At 64.0% G+C, this 22,022-nt stretch overlaps 9 protein-coding genes across 9 annotated transcripts in view; 3 read left to right on the top strand and 6 right to left on the bottom strand.

The window, feature by feature from the left end:
• The window catches only part of AMSG_12038 (uncharacterized protein), a gene marked incomplete at its 5' end in the record, with an annotated part of 3,051 nt that extends 1,288 nt beyond the window's left edge, over positions 1-1,763 (bottom strand). The window contains one exon of the mRNA XM_013901115.1: positions 834-1,763. Coding sequence (XP_013756569.1) covers positions 834-1,763 — 930 coding nt within the window. The remainder of the gene's footprint in view (positions 1-833) is intronic.
• Positions 1,764-2,260: 497 nt separating this feature from the next.
• On the bottom strand, positions 2,261-3,363 carry AMSG_07078 (RING finger domain-containing protein; the record flags this gene model as incomplete). The annotated part of the gene is made up of 3 exons (XM_013901089.1): positions 2,261-2,689; positions 2,714-3,282; positions 3,318-3,363. 3 exons carry the CDS (start codon positions 3,361-3,363, stop codon positions 2,261-2,263), a joined length of 1,044 nt encoding a protein of 347 aa, XP_013756543.1.
• Positions 3,364-3,455: 92 nt separating this feature from the next.
• AMSG_07077 (uncharacterized protein) lies at positions 3,456-4,121 on the top strand (the record flags this gene model as incomplete). The annotated part of the gene is made up of 2 exons (XM_013901088.1): positions 3,456-3,556; positions 3,620-4,121. The coding sequence occupies 2 exons, from the start codon at positions 3,456-3,458 to the stop codon at positions 4,119-4,121; spliced, it is 603 nt and encodes a 200-aa protein (XP_013756542.1).
• A 310-nt stretch (positions 4,122-4,431) lies between these two features.
• AMSG_12037 (uncharacterized protein) lies at positions 4,432-6,327 on the bottom strand (the record flags this gene model as incomplete). The annotated part of the gene is made up of 2 exons (XM_013901114.1): positions 4,432-6,208; positions 6,296-6,327. 2 exons carry the CDS (start codon positions 6,325-6,327, stop codon positions 4,432-4,434), a joined length of 1,809 nt encoding a protein of 602 aa, XP_013756568.1.
• Positions 6,328-6,768: 441 nt separating this feature from the next.
• Positions 6,769-8,923, bottom strand: AMSG_12036 (uncharacterized protein; the record flags this gene model as incomplete). Its single annotated transcript, XM_013901113.1, has 4 exons — positions 8,097-8,923; positions 7,165-7,924; positions 6,798-7,109; positions 6,769-6,774 (listed from the first exon to the last, which is right to left on the bottom strand). Exons 1-4 carry the CDS (start codon positions 8,768-8,770, stop codon positions 6,769-6,771), a joined length of 1,752 nt encoding a protein of 583 aa, XP_013756567.1. The 5' UTR covers positions 8,771-8,923.
• Positions 8,924-10,309: 1,386 nt separating this feature from the next.
• On the top strand, positions 10,310-11,562 carry AMSG_07074 (ubiquitin thioesterase OTUB1). Its single transcript, XM_013901087.1, has 2 exons — positions 10,310-10,397; positions 10,783-11,562. The coding sequence occupies exon 2, from the start codon at positions 10,956-10,958 to the stop codon at positions 11,541-11,543; it is 588 nt and encodes a 195-aa protein (XP_013756541.1). The 5' UTR covers positions 10,310-10,397; positions 10,783-10,955; the 3' UTR covers positions 11,544-11,562.
• Positions 11,520-13,874, bottom strand: AMSG_07073 (CMGC/MAPK/ERK7 protein kinase). Its single transcript, XM_013901086.1, has 2 exons — positions 11,690-13,874; positions 11,520-11,665 (listed from the first exon to the last, which is right to left on the bottom strand). The coding sequence occupies exons 1-2, from the start codon at positions 13,445-13,447 to the stop codon at positions 11,564-11,566; spliced, it is 1,860 nt and encodes a 619-aa protein (XP_013756540.1). The 5' UTR covers positions 13,448-13,874; the 3' UTR covers positions 11,520-11,563.
• A 970-nt stretch (positions 13,875-14,844) lies between these two features.
• AMSG_07072 (uncharacterized protein) lies at positions 14,845-18,410 on the top strand (the record flags this gene model as incomplete). Its single annotated transcript, XM_013901085.1, has 3 exons — positions 14,845-15,084; positions 15,405-17,263; positions 17,536-18,410. Exons 1-3 carry the CDS (start codon positions 14,942-14,944, stop codon positions 18,408-18,410), a joined length of 2,877 nt encoding a protein of 958 aa, XP_013756539.1. The 5' UTR covers positions 14,845-14,941.
• Positions 18,365-21,785, bottom strand: AMSG_07071 (DNA topoisomerase; the record flags this gene model as incomplete). The annotated part of the gene is made up of 4 exons (XM_013901084.1): positions 18,365-18,555; positions 18,614-19,180; positions 19,259-19,846; positions 19,928-21,785. The coding sequence occupies 4 exons, from the start codon at positions 21,783-21,785 to the stop codon at positions 18,479-18,481; spliced, it is 3,090 nt and encodes a 1,029-aa protein (XP_013756538.1). The 3' UTR covers positions 18,365-18,478.
• Positions 21,786-22,022: the final 237 nt, after the last annotated feature.

Here is a 22,022-nt window from a genome sequence, read left to right as displayed (position 1 = left end):
CCGCTCGCTGCTCGTCGGCTGCCGGTTGCTGGCCGCTCTCCCGCTCGCTGTTCATCGGCTGCCGGTTGCTGGCCGCTCTCCCGCTCGCTGTTCGTCGGCTGCCGGTTGCTGGCCGCTCTCCCGCTCGCTGTTCATCGGCTGCCGGTTGCTGGCCGCTCTCCCGCTCGCTGTTCGTCGGCTGCCGGTTGCTGGCCGCTCTCCCGCTCGCTGCTCGTCGGCTGCCGGTTGCTGGCCGCTCTCCCGCTCGCTGTTCGTCGGCTGCCGGTTGCTGGCCGCTCTCCCGCTCGCTGTTCATCGGCTGCCGGTTGCTGGCCGCTCTCCCGCTCGCTGTTCGTCGGCTGCCGGTTGCTGGCCGCTCTCCCGCTCGCTGCTCGTCGGCTGCCGGTTGCTGGCCGCTCTCCCGCTCGCTGTTCATCGGCTGCCGGTTGGCGCTCTCGGCGGCGACGCGCTCTTTGTTTCTTGTGCCGATGGCATACGCCCTCGACGGCAGGTGCTGGATCACACGAATGCCCGGACACCGTTGGCATCGGGCGTTTCTATCTGGAGTGTGCTTGCAATGCATCGTGCGGGGACAGCTTGTGCCCGATGAGGCCTAGCGATGGGGGATGACTGATAAAGGGTGGCCGATGGGGGTTGTTGGACGAATGGCGGCGTGATGGCGATTTACGGTGGCGTTACGCAAGAAGATGGTCAATGCTGTTGTCGTCTGCGAGTTCGTACGCCAGGATTGGTGTGGGAACAAAGCCAATGCCGAACGGGTCGGTCGGATCATAGTAAATAGGGCGGACGAAATCGGGCATCGGCAGGGCGAGGGGGTCGTCCAGGTCGGCAACGTCAAAGATGCGGTCGTTCTCACAATGGGCAAACCAGTCGACAAAGGTGGCATCGAGCTCCAGTTTGCTGCTGTTGTCAGCCACGCACATCTTGACTTCATCCATTGGGGCCTTGTCTTTGGCAACAATATCCTCGTCGTCGTCGTCGGATAAGACAAGGTAGCCGGCAAAGGAGGGATCAAACTTCAACTCGCTGCTCTTGTCGTCCATGGACTTTTCGAAGATCTTGACCTCGTCCATGGCGACAACCTGGTCAACATCGGTCTCGCCGTCGTCGTAGGAGTCGTTGCCGAAGAAGGTCTCACTAAGAACGACCACGTCGGCGTCAACAAAGACGTCGGCGAAGGGAGCACGAAGCAAGGTAACGGCATTGATCATCTCCGCCGGCGAGCAAAAGTCGGTCAGCTCAAACTCGAGCTTGCCCGCGGGCGAGCGATCGGTGTGGGAGTAGACGCGGCGGGAGGCAGACGAGTAGATGCGCTCGATGTACAAGGAGATAAAAGTATGAGCCTTGACCAAGCCCGATGCATCAAAGCGCTCGCACTCCTCGCGGCGCTGGCGATTGACCCGGCCGTCGGCAATGCGTACGCCCTTCGAGTTGTTCCGGAAACGCACGGCAAAGACGGCGTGGAAGCAGGCAGCGGCGACAGCGAGGTCAAAGCTCTCGGCAAGAATGCCTGAGACCAGAGCACCGTGCTCACACGCGCCGCCGTTGACGTAGATGGTATCCTTCATCGCCTTCGAAATGCCGACGAGGCTGATGAGGCCATCTGCGTCCGAGTGCCGAGCAAAGGCCTCCGTCATGTTGTTGCGAGCCACAGCGCGGTTCTCTTTGTCTGTAAACGGGTAAACACACTTTGCAATGTGGCGGGCAGAGTCAATTGTATCGCAGGTGGCATTGATGTTGAACTTGGCGGGGTTGGTGGCCATGATTGAGCGCTTTGGGCTATTTGTGGCTGGTGGGATGAGAAAAAGCTCTCTCCTCGAAAGTGTGACATTTTCGCTCGACTTTTGTAGCCACAGAATTGCAATGGTTTTGTTCGGCGCTTTCTTAAAATAGCACAGAAACCGCAGAACAAAGTGGGGAGGAGCTGCGAACCGGCCGGAAGCGGGAAGCTGGGGAGGTGCAAGGCCGCCTGAGGTGTTTGTGTAGAGTTGGGACAGTGTGGGGTGGGGAGTATACTGGTCTAGTGAGGCTGAGTGGGACTGACGAGGCTACATGGGTTATGGGGGGCTCTGCGGGTTCTGGTGAATAATAACATTCGGCGTTACAAAAAGTGCAACAGTGTCATCGACCTCGCTCGACTACGAAACGATGGCGTAGCTGAGCCAGCGCGAGTCCTGCGGGCGTGGTGGGACCCATGGCGGGGGCGAGGTCGGCGAGTAAATGAGAATCAGCATCGACATGTACAGGTGGGGGGTCAGTGCTACCAGTCTTCACTGCTGCCTGTGCTATTGCTGGCCGATTCGTTCCAATCATGGTCGTAGTTGTACCGCCTCCGCGAGTACCGGGACTGGTAGGGCGATCGGTACCGGTCGAGCCGTGCAGTGAGGGCGCGTCGTTCAAACGGGGCCAAGTTGATGTAGCCCTCGACGTTGGACAGCGAGGTCTCGAGCCATGGCGCGCGGCAGAGAACGCACACCTTGCCGCCGTGCGCCGACCACTGCTCGAAGCAGCGCTTGTGTAGGTTCTGTCCGCACTGGCCCCGGCACCACACCACCGGATCCGAGTCCAGATCGTCAAAGCAAACTGGACACTCGCCGTCGACAGGCTTGCGGGTCACGCCAGGCGCCCCGCTTGTATTGCCGTCGCCGTCAGCATCGCCCTCGCCCAGCACGGCTGTCACGTACGCCTGCTGCGCCTACGATGACGCCATGACGTGCCGCGCAATGGCAAGGTTGGCAAAGACCACCTTGAGCTCGGACGGAAGCAGGGCGTTGAACAGCAGTGGCGAGCGCGATGGGATCTTAAGCACCTTGATGCCGACAAAGAGGGCGTGCTTGCACACATTGCCCTTCCCCGCGTCGGGGCACGAACACGTCGTCCTCTCGGCAAAGACCACGTTGTAGACGTTGCCAGTCGAGCCGGTGACTGCAAACTCCCCGCGCGGCACGTCGCGATCGATCGACGCCGAGAGGAGAAACAGCGGCTGGGACATCGCCCGCTCCTTCCGCCGCTTCATTCCAGCAGGAGCCCGCGCTCGCCAACGCACCGCGCGCTCCTCGACCTCGGCCGAGTCAGCAACTGGCTTCTTGGCCCGCTGCGCCACCGTACTCGTCCTGGTCCGCCGCCTCGCCCGGACTGGCGCCGCTGTCGATGCGCTCGATGCACTCGTCGTCGTGGACGACGCAGCAGTCGCTCCAGACAAGCTCTGTACCACCCCATACAACACGCCCAGGCTTTCGTCACCAATGATCACCGCATCGATCTCCGTGCCCGCGCCCGTCCCTGTCCCCGCGCCCGTCCCCACACGCCCGTCCAACCGCCGCGGGTCGGAAGTGGCGCCGTGACGCGGCAATGCGGCGGCATCTTCGACCTCGCTCGCGTCGACGTCCCGCTCGCGCTCGTCACGAGCCTGCGCTACGGGAGCGGACCGGCGGTGCTGAGCGTCGCAGTACGTGATGCTTACGCCGGGCTCACTGGTGGCTCACGCCCTGCTTCACGACCTCGTTCCGCAGATGGCCGAGCCCGACCTTGCCTGCGTGCTCACGCTGTGCGCGTGGTCGAGCCCCACGCGCCGCAGGTGGAGTTTGCGCTCAACGTGGCCATCAACCCGACGACGCAGCACCTCATCCTCCCTACGGCTCCCGGTCTCGAACGTGACGCTCTCGGGCCTCCAGTACGCGGCGCCAATGATGCCGCAGTCGTGCGCCATGGTCTCGCACCTCGCGCTGGGCCTCCGCTGCACCTCGTCGCTGAGCGCGAGGACGACGGTCGGCAAGCTCCGTCCGCTGGCGATGATCGCCGACTTGCTGAGCGCGCGCGCTGACACGTCGCTGGTGCTCAGCGCATCGCTGCCCGCCATCCATCCCGACGCGTTCCACGCGCCCGTCCCAGGCCTGCCGCAGCTCACCATCGAGCTCAGCGTCTCCGACTCGGACAACCTGGCATCATCGAGAGCGATGGCACAGTTCCAGGCCAACCTAGAGGCGACGGCGAGGGCGACGTGGAATGGCATCAACACGCTAGTGCACATCCTACAGTCGCTGATGACGCCGCAGGCGTCGATGTGCTCGCAGCTGGCGGCCGGCGTCGACTTTTTGCACGATGTCGAGGCTGTGGCATGATGCGGCCGCGGTGAACGGTATGCTTGAGCTCACGACGCCCGAAAGGAGCACGAGCAGCGTCTGGTCCGCTGACGAGTGGCTCCCGCCGACGCCGCCAAGCGCGGTCTCTCGAGGGCGAGCTGCGAGTGCGCCGAGGTGCCCCTCAACGATGTCGGTGAGGGACGCCTCGAGTTCAGGTGCGCGTCGGTCGGATGTGGCAGCCGTTGCCCTCGGTTACAGATGTGGTATCCACGCGGGACGAGTTGTTGGCTGCTCACACTCACTATCCGTGATCAATTACGCCCATGCCTCCGCGTCAGCACTCAATCCTCTACTCCTCATCGCCCACCACGCGCACGACCACATCGTCGTCGGCGAGCACCACCGCGAGCCGCACGTCGTGCGTCACGTGCGCGGCCTTTGGAACCGCCGACAAGTCGTAGTCGGCCACCTGTTCGGCAGCACGCTCGACGGCCCCCGCGAGCGCCTTGGGCCCGCTCCCCTTCACGCGCTTAAGCTCGATCACGAACCGCGTCGGCGACTTGACATGCTCCACCACCAGGTCGACCCGGCCCGTGCCCGCACCTTCCGAGCTCTGCCGGGGCGCCGCGACCTCGGTCTGCACACTCACTGCCTCGTTGCCCGTCATCCACAACAGCATCCCGCGGAACGCATGCTCGTCGACCCTCGACGTGTCCGCAATGCCCGCCGCGCTACGCTCGTTCAGCGCCGAGAAGATGTCCTCCCACAGCTCGGCCGAAGCCTGCGGCCCGGCCGCAAACGCCGCGTCGAGCGTCTTGAGCACCGCGTCGCGAAGCCGCTTCGGAAGCGCATCCCAGAACTCGCGCCGCACGAGCTCGTTCGGGATGCTCAGCTTGTCCGGCGGCAGCATCCCTGGCTTCTCGGCGAACGTCAGCGCGCCATGGTAGTAGAGGTACGAGCAGAACTTGTCCTCCGACTCGGACTCTACACCCTCCAGGTTCCACCGCATGAGGTCCGAGAAGCGGAACTCGTCCACTACGCGCCCCTCAAGCGTGTACGTCGCGTCCCCGCCCAGGAGCTTGGCGAGCGGTCCGGCACCAGCACGGCTCGTCGCCAGCACGCTCAGCATGGACTCTGTGACGCGCAGGTTTCGCGACACCAAGTCGTCCGGTGCAATGACGCCTCGCAGCGTCGCTTCCTTGACCCTGGCACTCGACGTGAACAAGTCCATAAAGTGGAGCGAGATCTGCGGGTTGAACACCCGCTGCGACGCGCCAGGGAACAGGTACCCGTTGTACCACTTGCGCATCACCGCCAGCGCCGCAGCAATATCACCCGACCCGTGCCCAGCCGTTGTGAGCCCGCGCTCGATGTCCCCGGACGTGAACCCGAAAAAGTCCCCAAACTCCTCGCGGAGCGTCAGGTTGCGCGCCACATTGTACGCCGACACGTCGGCCAGGACAATGGGTGTGAGCCCCGTCATGAGGAGCGTAACTGGCGCCCGGTCCTGGGCCATCTTGAACGTTGTCAGGAGCGACCGCAGCGGCGACGACGCCTCCTCGCCCGACACGCCCATCACGCTCCGCGCGTAAGCGTCCTTATCCTTCACCATCAGTTCGTTCGCCACCCGGTCGTACTCGTCGATGAGCACCATTACCCGCCCGCCCGCCCGGCCCACAGCGCCGACGACACGCTTGATGTCCCGCATCTCAAATGGCCGCTCCCTCTGCACTGCGAGATTGTACCGTTCCACAAAGTCCACCAGGGCGTCATCTACCGCATCATCCAGAAATGCCTGCATGTCGAACGACGCGCCCACGCTCGCGCTTGGCGCAAGGTTGAGCCGCAGCACGTGATGCGCCCGGGCGCCGGACGTGGGGTTCTCGCCGATGTAGAGCCCGTGGAAGAGCCGGTCGTGCTCGTCCGCCCCGACTCCCGCGTCGTAGTACGCAGCCATCATGTCCAGCATCAGAGTCTTCCCGAACCGCGGCGGCCGGAGCAGCGTCGTGTACCCGTCCTCACCGACGCGCTCCCACACCTCGAGAAACCGCGTATGGTCGACGTAGAACGCGCCCGACGCACGGATGCGCTTAAAGTTGGAGCGGCCGACGGGGAAGAACGCAGGGCTCACGAGGGGGGCGGGGGTGGGGGTGGGGGGGTGGGTGGCCAGGGCACGAGCCGGCCTGCGGAGCACGGGGGAGAGGCGGAGGCACGCACCCAGTACGTGTGCTCCTGCCCGGAGCATGGCCGTGGGGGGGGGGTGGGTGAGCGTGGGGGGTGGGCTGGGTGGGGTGTTGCGCGCTGGTCCGCGGGCCCGCGGCGCGGAGAAGGAACAAGCGGCAACCCAGCGGCAACCCATGCGGGCGGGAGACCCGACGTGAACTCGGAGACACCCTCGAGCAATCGACCTCTCGGGCGCGTCGCTAGCGGAGCGCGCGTGTATGTCGACCAGTATGCGCTCAAGCCGACCGTGTCGCGGCGTGGGCCAAGCTCGCGCGCGCCGCCCCGTTCCACGCGCCCGGGCCACCCCGTCCCCCGCTCGACGTCCTTCCTATCAACCTCCCGCACCCACCATGTAGCTTGTATGTGTGTGACAATGGTCTGTCGACCCGGTCCAGCCTCGGAGCGCCGCTTTCGTATCCGCATCGCTGCGTCCACCGAGCCAAGCGAGTACGCGTGGAGCTTGTCAGACCTCGCGTCAAGGCGGTAGCCGACGAGGTACAGCCTCTTCGGCACCGACTCGTCGCGCGACGAGATGAACCGCCCGTGGAGGGCGAGGAGCGTGACAAACGGCGGCAGGCCGTAGAGCGAACGGAAGGTGTTGAGCGCGTACGCGGCGGCCTGGTGCTCCTTGGCCGAGTTACCGGGCTCGAACATCGCGAGCCGAAGCCGGACGCCGTGGTACACGAGGCTCGCCGCAAAGTCGACGGGGTTGCCCGAAAACGTCGGTGACTGCGCCTCGACCGCAAAGTACGTCGCGGTGAGCGCCGCAACAGATGTCCGTGCCTCAATGTCCGCCTGCGAACTCTCGTTGCCGCTCGCCGCAGAAGTACTCGCACTTTTGCGGCGTAGTGACCGGTACCAAAGGGTAGGCGTCCTCACGCGAGTGCAACAGCACCTGCGACTTGCCATCCTCGTTGGCCTCCTCAATCTTGCTCGCATCGCGCCGCACAGCGCAAGCCGCGTTCTCCAACGCCTCAGAAAGGCCGGAGACATGCGCCTCACGCAGCATCTCGCGGCGGCAGAGATGGCTCGAGAGGACCGCGTTGTGCGTCTCCTCCAGGTGTACGTTGCGGGACGCCGACGCCACGCTGCCCACGACACCGATCCAGTCGCCCGACGGCCTCGCCACCAGCCGCGCCAGGTCGACTTTGAGCGCCTCAACAGCGTTGGCGTCGACCGGCCGGGGTTCCCACACGCTCTGCCGGAGCGTTCCCATCCCGCACGCGGCGTCGAAAAACGACGGGTCCTTGCCTGCGTTGGCCACCACATCGTCGTTGTGGAAGACGCAGTGCTCGTCCATGATCTCTCGAGTTGCCTTCGACGCCCCGGCGACGACGGCGAGCGAGTCGAGCGACGGCGCAGCAGGCGGGAGAGGTGCAACGTCCGGCCCGAGGACGAGCGACGCACGCGCCGCACGCAACTGGGCCTGCACCACCTCCGCCTGCTTTCGCTTGGTCTCGAGCTCATTGTAGGCCCTCTCCAGCTCGTCCTTAGCTTCCTTCAGCTCGTCCTTAGCTTCCTTCAGCTTGGCCTCGGCCTTCTCCAACTTGGCCTGGTTCTCGACCGCTGGACGCGCAAGGACGTCATCAAGGTCCTCGGCAAGCGCTGCGACAACGATTCTCGCTCACTACTACATGCAACGTCGTCGTACTTTCACACACCAGTTCGGGCGCCAGCGTCAGTCGACATGTACAGGTGGGGGGTCAGTGCTATCAGTTTTCACTGCTGCCTGTGCTATTGCTGGCCGATTCGTTCCAATCATGGTCGTAGTTGTACCGCCTCCGCGAGTACCGGGACTGGTAGGCCGATCGGTACCGGTCGAGCCGTGCAGTGAGGGCGCGTCGTTCAAACGGGGCCAAGTTGATGTAGCCCTCGACGTTGGACAGCGAGGTCTCGAGCCATGGCGCGCGGCAGAGAACACACACCTTGCCGCCGTGCGCCGACCACTGCTCGAAGCAGCGCTTGTGTAGGTTCTGTCCGCACTGGCCCCGGCACCACACCACCGGATCCGAGTCCAGATCGTCAAAGCAAACTGGACACTCGCCGTCGACAGGCTTGCGGGTCACGCCAGGCGCCCCGCTTGTATTGCCGTCGCCGTCAGCATCGCCCTCGCCCAGCACGGCTGTCACGTACGCCTGCTGCGCCTGCGATGACGCCATGACGTGCCGCGCAATGGCAAGGTTGGCAAAGACCACCTTGAGCTCGGACGGAAGCAGGGCGTTGAACAGCAGTGGCGAGCGCGATGGGATCTTAAGCACCTTGATGCCGACAAAGAGGGCGTGCTTGCACACATTGCCCTTCCCCGCGTCGGGGCACGAACACGTCGTCCTCTCGGCAAAGACCACGTTGTAGACGTTGCCAGTCGAGCCGGTGACTGCAAACTCCCCGCGCGGCACGTCGCGATCGATCGACGCCGAGAGGAGAAACAGCGGCTGGGACATCGCCCGCTCCTTCCGCCGCTTCATTCCAGCAGGAGCCCGCGCTCGCCAACGCACCGCGCGCTCCTCGACCTCGGCCGAGTCAGCAACTGGCTTCTTGGCCCGCTGCGCCACCGTACTCGTCCTGATCCGCCGCCTCGCCCGGGCTGGCGCCGCTGTCGATGCACTCGATGCACTCGATGCACTTGTCGTCGTGGACGACGCAGCAGTCGCTCCAGACAAGCTCTGTACCACCCCAGACAAAACGCCCAGGCTCTCGTCACCAATGATCACCGCATCGATCTCCGTGCCCGCGTGCGCTCAAGCCGACCGTGTCGCGGCGTGGGCCAAGCTCGCGCGCGCCGCCCCGTTCCACGCCGGGGTCCTCTAGCATGGGCCTCGTTCTCCCAATGTCATCGTTGCCCGACAGAGTGCACTCGCTTGTGGACCCGTGGCTCTCCCAGCGGCGCTTGCGTTGGCGACTTGGCTCTGCCGCTTGTGCTCTTGATGTGGCGGTAGCTTCGGCTTGGGCTGCCGCTGATGCGCCATGTGCCAAGCTGGCGAGTGGCAGGACAGCATGGTCGTCCAGCTCGGTAACGGAGATGGACACGGGCTCGGCAAGTGGGAGAAGGACGTCACCGTCGTCGCTCTCTTCGAAACTGTTCATGGTGTCGACTGGTGGCTATGGAGACGTGTGAGGGCGTGTGAGGGCAGCTGTGCAGGCAGCAGTGGCGGAAAAAGGTCGTAGTCTGCAGCTCTCCGTGAACATGGTTCTTGCTCCGTCAAGACATCGTGCTCGCTTCGCCGACCACACAACACAAACGCAGCTCGTATGGCCGGGTTGTTGTATGGGAACGTGGCTGTGGCGTAGCTCGGCTGAGACAGTAGTGTGGGCAGGATGGTGGCAGTCGGCGATGGCGGTGGCGAAAAAAGGTCGCAGTTTCTCGTGCTCGGACCGAGCATGGCAGGTGATGCGGTGAATCTTAAGGCGGGTCATACTGAGCAGGCACAGAATGGTCTGCCTGGTACAACCCAGTGTGTGGCGCCGGATAGAATCGGCCTACACGGTGTGCGTATGGGATTAGAGGCGGCGCGGCGTGGAGAGATAGGCCGAGAGGAGCAGATTTTCTGTGCTAAGATCATTGTTTCTCACGCCATGGACATGAACAAACACATTACCTCTTGATTCAACTTTGTTTTCTCGTCTACCACATACATTGCCCTTGCAACGTCACGTAGTTGAGTTGCAGAGGGGATACAAAGCCATAGATACAGCTGCGGCCGTACGATGGTTCGAACGATAGCCGTAGATACGACTGCGGCTCAGTGATGACCCGGAACACTAGCTCAAGCGCTAACTCGAACGATAACTCGAACAATATTCCGAACGATAACTCGAACGATTACAATCACGATTGCGACCGACGACTCGGAAGGCGGACAGGCGACCAGCGAACATGGGACAGGCAGGCGTGGGGGGGGGAGAGGGTGAGGCGAGAAGAGTGCAAGTGAGCAACACTCGAGTGTGTAAGAGAAGAAGAAGGAGCAATGGCGTCAAACGAGGAGAACAACATGGTGTGAGGGACAGAGGCTGGCGGAGCAGCAGCAGAGGGAGGCCAAGGCGGGGAGGCAGGCGGTGACCAGGTGGTCATCGACCAGGCTTCCATTGACAACGGTACGGCGTGACAGAGGGCACACACAGGCTGCGGGCAGGGAAAGGGAAGGGGGAGGGAAGGGGGAGGAGATGGGGAGATATGGGGAATGTGGTACTGTCTGTAGGGGGATGGATGGCGGCGTATGTGCGTTGCCAAGGCCTCGTGTCCTTGCTCTGGTCGGCTACAGGCCAGGCCACATCGTATGGCTCGCTCGCCACACTGCTCGGCTCGGTCGCCATGTTGCCCAGCTCGCGATATCACTCGGCTCGCCAACTGCATCGCCCTGCTCGTGGCATTACTTGCCTCGATCGTGTGTCGCTTGTTGTGGTCGTGATCTCGGACTCCGCGGGGGATCGCGGCCAAAGGCTATGCCGTCATGAACTCACGCTATCGTACCTGCCGCAGCGGCCTTTGACAGAGAGATCATCGCGCAGCAGGAGCGGATCCGTGAGGAAGAAGTGCTGACCAAGCCGTATGTGGGAGATTTGGTTGCGGTCACCGAGCTGAGCTCAGAGTACGAGACGGCGTCCGAGACGCTCCGCCGCAAGCTTGAGCTGCTGCCGAGCAAGTTCCAGTGGATGCGGACGACTCGGCCGGACGGCAACTGCTTCTATCGCGGCTTTGCCTTTGGCCTTTGCGAGTGGCTCATGACGCTGGCGGAGCCCGAGGACGTGACCCGCGTCGTCAGCGTCTTTGAAGCCTCCAAGGCCGATCTCCTCGCCGCCGGCTTTGACGAGTTCATCGACGACTTTTGGGCCATGACCATGGCTCCGCTCCGCGCCATCAAGGGCGGCAACTACTCGCACGACGATCTCCTGGCTTGCTTCCGTGATCAGGAGCGGACCGAGTACATCGTCCAGTTTATGCGCTTCCTCGTCTCGCTCCACCTTGCCAAGAATGCAGACTTCTTCCAGTTCTTCATCGAGGGTTCGGGCCTGTCTGTCGACGAGTTCCGTCGCATCGAGGTTGAGGCTGTCGGCCGCGACGCTGACCACGTCCAGATCACTGCCCTCACCGCCTACCTCGACCTCGCTGTCCGCGTCGTCTATCTCGACCAGTCCACCACCGCCGACGGCGCCGCCTCGGAAATCGTCATTCCTGATGGCGGCCGCCCCGTCTGCACTCTCCTCTACCGCCCGGGCCACTACGACGTACTTTACGAGTAAACGCCTCATTATTCCCTCCGTCAAAAGCCCGAGCCGAATGAGCTGCCTGACGATTCGGCCGACCCCAAAGCTGGCGCGGCGTCGGGCAGTGCCTGCTCCTTGTCCTTGGCTTTGCTCTTAGCCTTGGTCTTGGTCTTGCTCTTAGCCTTGGTCTTGGTCTTGGTCTTGGTCTTGGCCTTTGCCTTTGCCTTTGCCCTTGCCTTTGCCTTAGCTTTGCTCTTGCTCCGCTTGCGCTCGAGCGTCCCGCTGTGCTCGGTGGAGGCCCGTTGCTGTCGGCCTGTCTTGGCTTCACCATCACTATCGGCGTCGGCCTTGGCCTTCGCCTTTGCCTTTGCCTTTCCGGCCTTGCCTTTGCCCTTGGCCTTGGCTTTGGTCTTAGCTTTGGCCTTGTACTTGGACTTGGATTTGGACCGAGGACATGACTCGGGCGAGGACGATGTGGCGTCGAGGACGCGGACGTCTTCGCCGGGATCTCCGGTTGGAGTCGAGACCGGAGCGCGGAGGCCATGTCGTGGCGGAGTGAGCGACGACGAGGGAACCGAGACGATGCCGGCGTCCGAGACACGCCGAGCAGCGACGCATCGCGACGATGAGCTCGACGAGCCGGCCTCGGACGACGACTGGACCGAGCTGGATGATCCCGACGGCTGGACCGAGGTTGACGACAACGAGTCGCCGGGTCGACTGCCGACCGCGGCGTCTCCGGTGTCCGCGTCGCCGGCGACAAACGCTGAGAGCTGTTCCATGCCCTGGTACAGCGCCGAGCGGTAAAAGTCCTTAGAGTGCTTGACATCGTCGTTGACCGGGATGCGGATCGGGTGCTTGAGAACTGGCTCAGTAGCCGAGTTGTGGAACATGCGGACAAAGGGGTGACGGAGGGCGTCACGGACTGAGATTCGCTTCGCCGGGTTAAACTGCAGCAGTCGGAGCATGAGGTCGACGCCCTCGAGCGAGGCCGACGGGAACTGCTCGGCAAACGAGACGGTCTTCTCGGCGGTGATGCGCTGCATCATGGCAGCGGCAAAGGGCGACTCAATCGACGCGAGATCTTCGTCGGATGGCCGCCCAATGAGATTGAAAATCCGCTCGAGCTGATTGAGCGTTGATGAGCCGGGGAACAGGGGCTTGCCCACAAGGAGCTCGCCAATGATGCACCCCAGCGACCAGAGGTCGATGCCCACTGTGTACTTGGGGCACCCGAGCAGGATCTCAGGCGCACGGTACCACCGGGTCGCCACGTACACCGTCAGATCGGCCGACGTCGGCAGGTCCTCGGAAGTTGTCGCCAGCGACCGCGAGAGCCCAAAGTCGCAGACCTTCAGCTCGCATGTCGACGAGACGAGCAAGTTGCATGGCTTGAGGTCACGGTGCAAGAGCTTGCCGGAGTGGATATACTTGAGCGCCCGCAGCGTCTGGTACACAATGTACTGCTTGTGGACATTCTGCAGGATCTGAGCACGGATGACCGAGTGCAGATCGGACTCCATGTACTCAAACACAAGATACAGGTCGCGGTTGTTAACCGCAGGGTGAACCCCGTGGAGCTTGATAATGTTGGTGTGTCGCCGAAGCTGTGTCAGGAACATGACCTCACGGTAGGTCCGCTGCGCATCGGTCGACGAGTAGAATGCCTCAAACACCTTCTTGATGGCCACTACTTCGCCGGTCTCCTTCCGCACCCCCTTCCATACGATTCCGTATGAGCCCTCAGACAGTAGCCGCTCGATGGTGTACAGCTCCTTGATCGATGCGTCTACCACATACCGTGCCTCCGTCTCGCCGCTCTCTTGGCCCTCGCCCCCGAGCCCGAGTGTCGCAGAGAGCGCGGACGTTGACTCGGACTGGCTTCCTGCCTCGCCGCCTCCTGCCTTGTCTGCACCATTCGCCTTGGCAGGCGATCCCATACTTGGCGATCTGTCCACCCCTCGCAGAGTATCCCCTTGCTGCGCATTCCTCCTCTCCCAGTGAGTCTCTGCCGTACATCTTGGCCATGACTCGTGCAGCGTCAAAAGTCACCACAAGCTCCCGCCTGCACCAGATCGTCCACCGTCCCCCCCTCCCCCACCACATCGTGGCCAAGTGCCTGAGACCCCAGACACGTCTGCGGTCAAGCAAGTAGAGCCAGCGTCGGCCACGCCACGTCAAGAACTGCTGGCGCCAGCCGGTGGTGACCAACGCTTGTGCTTGTTGAGTACGAGAGCAGAGCTTCGTCAGCCGAGTCCAACGTGCTGCTGGAGCGCGAGCCGATCAGCATCAAGTATGGACATAGCCTTGGCGACGTTGCGAGATGAGCCGAAGGTGGGTACAATGGCATATAGCGGTGGTGGTGGTGGTGGTGGTGGTGGTGGTGGTGGTGGCGGTGGCAGCAGTTTGCGCTGTCGCTGCTCACCCAGCCCCGTCGCCCCCTCCCCCCCTCCCCCCCCCTCTCCCATTGCCGCGATGAAACGATGGCGGTAGCAGGGGAGGGGAAGGAAGGAGGCTCGGTCGGTAGGGGGCAGAGTATGGACTTGGTGGTGCAGGCGGCAGGCGGCAGGCGGCAGGGGGCGTTGTTCTTGGCCGATTCGGGTGGACTTGGGTCCAATTTGCGCATCTGGAAAGAAAGGGCGGGAGGAGGCCATATTGGCACCCCCATGGATACCGACATGGGATGGGGGGGGGGGGGGGGATGGGAGGGGGGATGGGGGGGGGATAGGGGGAGGGGGAGGGGGGAGGGGGGGCAAGGGAGTAATGGGAGGGGAGGACGGGGAGGAGGAGAGGGGGGGGGCAAGGGACACGGACGGCTGCTGCCGCGTGCTTGGCTCCCGTCGACGTACCGGTGGGAGAGAGAGGCGTGCGTTGCCAGTAGGCACGTGCTGGTCGAGGACATTGGTTGCGAGTTGGTCAACCGCGCCCAGACCGTCTGGGCGCGAAGCTCGGCTCGGAAAAGGGGGTGATGATGCCACGTTTAGCTATGCTACGCACACATGGGTGCTTAAGGCGCTCACCTTTGCTCACCTCGCTCTTGTTGCGGCAGTGTACCCGCGTCGGGCTTGGTGGCTCGCTGCCATGAGCTCCGTCCCGGTGGCAGAGGGCACTATTTTTGGGGTGTTGCAACGTTTGACAATCAACCTGTGCCGCACCTTGTGTATGGCGTCATGACCAAGAATATGCCCCGCAGCACTACCCTAGGTCACATGCGCGACTCTCGAAGCATGAACCATCTCTGCGGTGGCTCTGCCCCACCACCCGCCAACTGGCTAGTGTCTCGCTTCCCTTTGTGGAATCATAGCGTTGAGCTCGGTATGAGTCCGGCAGGGGGGGGGGGAGGAGCCGTTCAGCACACGTCATCAGGCCATCATTAGTCACACAACAATTGTGATGTTATTGGCTGTTACGAGGCCATTGGCAACAACCGTGACATGATCGATTGCTACAAGGCCATGCAGGTCAACATCACGGGCAACGATCGCGACGTGATTGGTTGTTACGAGGCCATTGGCAACAATCGCGACATGATTGGTTGTTACGAGGCCGTTGACAACAAGCGCAACATAATCGACTGGTACGAGGCCATTGGCAACAACCGTGACATGATTGGTTGCCATGAGGCAACTGTGATTGACATCGCTCGTTTCGTTCCTTCATTTGCCACCGGTTCATCGTTCCATTTCGCCTTCCACACACCGACACCAGATGACGGCACACTCAGTAGACCCACCATCTCCTTCCCCCCCTCCCCCTCCTTTGCTCTTCCGCCTGCGCCCGTTCCTCCACCACACCTCTCTCGCCCACATCTTTCTTTCTCTCTCTCTCCCCCCACCTTCTCACGACCATGTCTTTGTGGCGTGTCGTTGGCCTGTGCGGCTCGGTGCACGACACAAGCGCGCTCCGTGGCCTTCCCTTGCAGGCGCTGATCATCCGAAGCACCGGTCGCCTGGTGTCGCATACCGCGCTGATGTCACACTTGCTGAAGAACGAAGACGAGGCAGCACCAAGCGGCGACTCATTCGTCGTCTACCTCATCGATCCGACGTTCTGGGCCCGGCCGGTGCCGCGCATCGAGGAGACCATTGCGCCGCTCCTTAGCCGCACCGAGGAGCTTAGGACGGCTGCTGAGACTGTGGTGTTATGGGACGATGGTGAGTGTGACGAAGAGTGTGATGACGACCGTGGCATCGCCCTCGACGTCCTCGGGATGCACGCGAGCCGCATGCTGGAGAACCTCCGCGCTGCGCTCCGAACCTCAAAGGCTGCGCTCGAGCAGGCGGACGAGGCGACACAGCGGCTGGATCGGATCCGTGCGGCTGTCGATGCACACTCCGCCTACACTGCCCGACGGGCACGTGCGATGGCTCAGGCGCTCACCCTGCTCGAGCAGTCCCAGTCCGCCTTTGCACGGCTTGCGGATCATGTCATGCCTCTTGTTGCGGACGGATCGGTCCCGGACGACTCGATGCTGGCTTATGCGCATGGTGCTGATGCAGCGCAGACCAAGGCATGGCGTGCTGAGCTCGTCAGCAGTAGCCGCGAGATTGTGGCGCAGGCGGCGATGGTGGCCACAGAGGGTGAGCAGTGGCTGGCTCGGGCGCGCGATGTCGGGCCGGCAGAGCGGCCTGCACCCGGCCATGCGAGCCACACCACGAGCCTGGACAACATGATCGAGGTGGTCGAGGGGGCGAACATGGTATACAATGATATACACGCGCTCCCAACAACTGACCGCGAGGCTGCTGCCGCCGCTGCGGACAAGCTGCGCATCCTGCACTCGGCCTCGCTTGGGCTCCACAAGGAGATGGTGGCAATGGGCCTGCAGCTGAGCGGAAAGGCGGCGGAGCTGAGCTCTGCGATGGTGGCCGCATGCGCGACAGTGGCAAAGGTGGCGCAGCTGATGGCCAGTGGGCGCAGCATTGCCGACTCGGCTGGCCAGCTCTGCGCTGCCCTCGACCACAAGACTGCGGAGCTGAGCAAGTTCGCGGTGTTGTGGAAGGTGCCTGCTCTGGCCTACCGCACCATCTCGGGCATTGCAGTCGGCAGCGAGGCGCTCCTTCCGCTTGTCGCTGATCCGCTAGCGCCGGGGCCGGCGGCAGCCCCGAGTGACGTGACCATGACTCTATCGTGGCTCGACGGGCAGATGTGTGCCTCGCTCGCCACCTCGCAGGTGACCGACTCGATCATTCACTGCGCTGCTGCGGCAGATAGCTTGAGTAGCACTAGTGATGGCGACTTTGCCGATACCGACGTCGCCGCGCCGGACTTTGGTCTCAACTCCACGTATGCCGTTGTCGAGTCGCCCGAGCACGACATGGCCGCGCTCGCCGCCCACCACAACACCGATCTGATCCAGCTGGAGGCCTCGTTTGCCAACCACGTCGCGTGCCTGCAGGTTCTGGTTGATGGCGACGACGAGACTGCCACAAAATGCGTTGAAATTGCTTCTGCCAGAGCGCGCAGCGCCGAGCTGCGCGCACGTCGCGCTGAGGCTGCTGCGGCAGCAGCAGCCGAGGCTTCCGCCAAGGCCATCGCCAAGGCCAACAAGATCGCCAAGTCTGCATCACGCAAGCTCTCTCAGCGGCAGCATGTCTCACCGACCTCGGCAGCCGAGCTGGAGCTTCGCGCCGTCAAGGCTGAGCGCCGTGCCATGGAGGTGCAGCTTGCCGCTGCGCGCTCCCGAGAGGAGCAGCTTGTCCAGCAGGTTGCCGCCCTCCGTAATCAGGTCATGCAGGCACTGATGATTGACAGCAGTGATCCCGCATTGTAGCTGACGATGACCACCAACCGTATCCCCGGCCACGTGCCCGACGGCCCAACAAACGAACCATCGTCTATAACACAATCCGTCCGCCCGCCCACCCGCCGGCCCACCCGCCGGCCCACCCGCCTGTCACCCGCCAAGCCGGCGCCAACCGCCCACCCCACCCCGTCCCCGTCCCCGCCCCCACTCCACCCCACCCCACCCACCCACCCATGTCGCGTAGACGACCACAAACATCGGCGGCGGCACTCCCGCTGACAGTCAGCGCACCCGTCCGCCCGCTTACCGCTACCAGTGCTGCCCTCGACCGGCACGCCTCAGACGCTCGGGCCCGCCATGCCGCCCGGGCTGGGCTCACGCCCGACGCCCTCGCGCTCGCCGCCCGCACCCGCGGCAACGAGCTGCTCTCATCTTCGCTGCAGCAGACTAGCCGCCGCCGCTCCTGCCGCTCACCCTCACCGCTTGCCCGCCGCGCCGCGTCGCACCGCAACCGGGACGTCGACGCAGCAGTCAACCGATGGCGCGCCCGCTATCCGCCCGCCCCGCCGCCTGCCGCGCCTGCTCTTGCTGCTGCGCGCTCGACCGCACTCTCGCCGTCTGCCGGCTGGGCTGCCTCGTCACGAGTCTGGGGCGCCAACCGGGCGCCGCGCGGCTACGCCTTTCGCTATCGCCCGCCAGTTCGCCATCCACCACCACGCACCGCTGCAGCCGCTCGCCAACGATCGCGCTCGCTCTCGCCGATCGCCCGCTGGGGCGAGGCTTTCCGCCTGGCTGCTGCAGATTTTACTCACCTCCGCCCACATCTCACCAACGACGCTCTTCGCGAGCCGCTCCACGTCCCGCCGCCTCCCGACCCGACCGGCAACGGCTATGCTGCCACGTCGTCGCTGCTCCCGATCGCGTCACCCACGCCCTCGCTGACCGCCACCCTAGGCTCGTATGACTATCGCTACGGCACCCACTCGGCCTTTGCATCGTCGCTCTCGGCACTTGCTGCGCCCGTGGATGGCTCACCGCTGCCCGAGTCGGCCTCTGTGCGGGCCTCGGACCCAGCCCGGGTCCTGAATCACTCGCTCGAGTGCGCGCGCAGTCCGAGTCGCTCAAGCATTTACAACCCGTACTGGCCGCAGCCGTAAGCCTGGACTATGTATTGGGGCATGACGATGCCCAGTGACCCGGCTGCTGACACTTGTAGCAGTTGCCGCTACTCCCGCCACCGCCGCCGCCACCGCGACCGCCCGACCGCCCACCTGACCGTTCGCTGCTGTATCCGCCGCTTCCCTTGGACGGGCAGTTGGACGAAAGTGGCCTGGCTGCTGGCAGTTGTAGCACACGCTACCGCTGCTCCCGCCGCCGCCGCCGCCACCGCCGCCACCGTATCCAGATCCGCCGCCGTATCTAGATCCACCACCGTATCCCGAGCCACCGCCGCTTCCCTTGGACGGGCAGTTGGACGAAAAGTGGCCTGGCTGCTGGCAGTTGTAGCACACGCTACCGCTGCTCCCGCCGCCGCCGCCGCTTCCACCGCCACCGTATCCAGATCCGCCGCCGTATCTAGATCCGTCGCTGTATCCCGAGCCACCACCGCTTCCCTTGGACGGGCAGTTGGACGAAAAGTGGCCTGGCTGCTGGCAGTTGTAGCACACGCTCCCGCTGCTCCCACCGCCGCCACCACCGCTGTATCCCGAGCCACCACCGCTTCCCTTGGACGGGCAGTTGGACGAAAAGTGGCCTGGCTGCTGGCAGTTGTAGCACACGCTCCCGCTGTTCCCGCCGCCGCCGCCGCCGCCGCCGCCACCGCCGCCATCGTCATCGTCCCACGCAAACGCGTTGCACTTGCCGCATTTCCAGAATTGCCGCCCCTGGTTCTGACCAACCTTGCCGACAGTCCGCAGCGCTGCGGTGCCTCCACACGGGCATGGTCGCGACGTCGCAGAAGAGAGACTGCTGCCTCCACCGCCCCCATTTCCTCCACCGCTCCTACCACCTCCGCTGGTCGCAGCTGCGCGTGGGATGGTTGACGATCCGCGCCGGGCTCGCTGCGCGCCGGCTGCCAAGCCGCGCGATGACGATGACGACGCCAACGCTTTGGGCAGGACTGACTTGGAAAAGAACTTGGGCAGAGCGACGAGATTGGGGCCCGAGTCGGACGATGGCGCTGGTCCGGTAGGCGGCGCCGACTCTTGTCGCTTTGTCACCAGCCGCCGCCCGGTGCGAGTGGCAAAGAGTGCCGCAAGCGACGGGTTGCACGCCACGCAGCCCGAGGCCTCGGGGAAGAGATGCATGTGAGCCGGTGGGAGCCGCCGCGAGAGCGTGACCCGGAAGCACATTGCACCACATGTTGCGCATTTGGGCCCATCCAGCACCGGCTCGATCGACGAGACGTACGACGGCACCCACGCCGAGTTTGCACACTCGCGCCCGCGGCAGCCGAGCACAAACGACTGCCCGTTCTTCCCAGCCTGCGCCAGCAGCATCGGATGCATGCTGCACGTCGGGCACTTGTCGGAGAACACCACGGCACTGAGCGGGATGTCGGCGGTGGACGAGCCGTCACCGCCGCCACCGTCGCCTCCACCACTCCCACCTCCACCTCCACCTCCACCTCCGCCCCCGCCTCCGCCCCTGTCGGGCAGGTTCTCCATCCGCCGACGAACAGTCGACACAAAGATGGCGCGCGAGGCAAGAACTTGCTCAAACAAAGCACGATAGGCATTGACCGAGTTGGCAAGGACGTCGTCGTGCGAGCGCGTGCCCGACGCGATTTCGGCAAGCTCGGCCTCAGTAATGGCGCGGAGGTGAGGCTTGGCAAGGGTGAGGCCCATGGCCGTGTAAGCCTCGACGAGGGCCATACCGAGCGTGGTGGGCACGAGGCGATCGCCAGACTGCTTCACGACGTACTCGCGTGAGAGAATGGTCTCGATGTGCTGGGCAATGGTGGCATCAGTTCCGATCCCGTTCTTGTCCATGAGGGCAATGAGATCGGCTTCGGTGAGAAACTGCGGTGGCGTGGTCATGCCATCCTTGAGGCGGACCGACGACGGGGTAAACTCGGTTCCGGGCACAAAGTCTGGGATGGCTGATGCATTCCACGAGGCAAAGCGCGAGTAGACTTCGAGAAAGCCGCGCTCCTTGATGATGAGGCCGCGGGTGGTGAAGACCTCAGGCCCAACCTGGGCCGAGACCACGGTCTCTTCGCCCCAGGCGTCGATGGAGCAGACAGCCAGAAAGTGGCGCGAGACGAGCTCGTAGATCCGGGCCATGTCCCCGGAGAGGCCCGAAGCAGCCTTGGTTGGGTGGATTGGTGGGTGTGAGTGGTCATCCTTGCCGCCACGCCGTGGCACCGAGTAGCGCGGTGAGAACGTGCCGCCGCCGGGAGCGAGGAGCGAGCCGGCAAACGGGGCCCATGGCGCCGCCGAGTCGGCTTGCTGCCGCACCAGCGAGAGGAGGTCGGTGCCCTTGGCAAACGAGTTGGTCTCTGTACGCGGGTACGAGATGTAGCCCTGCGTGTAGAGCTTCTCGGCAATCTTCATGGTGTTGGCCGACGAGATGCGAAGCTTGCGGGCGGCGATCGACTGGAGATCGACGGTGGTGAGCGGGAGCGGCTTGCGGCGGGACTTGCGGTGGGCGTCGACGTCGAAGACGCGCGCCAACACTGGCTCGTCCATGACGGCCTCGAACAGGAGGGCGGCGGCCGGAAAGTCGAACAGCCGCCCGCGCCGCCAGTTAAAGTTGACCAGCATGGTCTTGTCCGGCGCTGCAGGATCGGGCAGCTTGGCCTTGAGCTGGATGTACCAGTACGGTGCCGGAACAAACGCCTCCCACTCCTTGTACCGGTCAACGACAAAGCCGAGCGTGGGAAACTGGCACGGACCGTATGAGACGAGCCGCCGGTTGTCGCCGGCAAAGTGGGCCGGCATGGCCTGCGAGAGCGTCATGGTCTGGAAGCGAGTAAAGGCGGCGCCGATGCGGAGATCGAGCTCTTGGCGGACTGTCACCGCGTAGACATCGGCGTAGTTGAGCCGGTCAAGATTGCGCATGGCGCCGTGGATCTGGGCCGGAATGAGAGCCGAGAACCGCGCCCGCTTAACCACAATGCCCGGGTTGGCCTGCGCCACCACGGCGCGGACCTCCTCGGCAATGGCCTCGCCCTCACGGTCACAGTCGAGCCAAAGAATGAGCCACTGGCACCGCGGCGCCTCGGCTCGCAGCGTCCGCGCAATGTCCGGCGACGAGATCTCGGTCACCACCGGTGCGCCGAAGAGCTCGCCGGGCGCCACCGCCCGCCACTTGCGGAACGTGGCCTCAAAGTCGATGCCTGCCAGATGGCCCGTCACCGACGTCATGACCATATCCAGCCCGGCCCCAACCCCGGGCTCGTTGTACCCAAACTCGTAGATCTTGTTGTATTTGGAGTATGTGTTGCGCGTCGAGTACGAGCCCGACGAGAGGATGCGGGCGACCTCCTTGGCCACCGACGGCTTCTCCGCCACGTTGAGTGCCCGGACCATGACGTGTGTGTGTGGGGGGGTGGGGAGGGTGTGTGTGGGGTGTGTGGGGTGGGGGAGGGGAGGTGTAGAGGGTGGGGTGGGGGGATGAGGGTGAGAGTGGGGTGTGGCCAGTGTGCTGTGTGTGGTGAGCCGCGTTTGACGCAGCCGCAAAAAGGTCGTGGTTTGGCACTCCCTTTCCCCCCATCCTCCCCTCATGCCCCCCCAACCACACCCCGCCCTCCACACCCAACACACTGC

The sequence above is a fragment of the Thecamonas trahens genome (genome assembly GCF_000142905.1).
Source record: "Thecamonas trahens ATCC 50062 unplaced genomic scaffold supercont1.32, whole genome shotgun sequence".
NCBI lineage: Eukaryota > Apusomonadida > Apusomonadidae > Thecamonas > Thecamonas trahens.
This window is presented reverse-complemented; position numbering and strand designations above follow the sequence as displayed.

Bases quoted from the DNA above. Each gene is read 5' to 3' on its own strand.
- AMSG_07074 (XM_013901087.1), top strand. From the start codon at position 10,956: ATGCGGACGACTCGGCCGGACGGCAACTGCTTCTATCGCGGCTTTGCC.
- AMSG_07073 (XM_013901086.1), bottom strand. From the start codon at position 13,447: ATGGGATCGCCTGCCAAGGCGAATGGTGCAGACAAGGCAGGAGGCGGC. The intron at 11,666-11,689 runs GCTAAGAGCAAG...ACCAAGACCAAG, and splicing joins AGACCAAGACCAAGACCAAG to GCTAAGAGCAAAGCCAAGGA.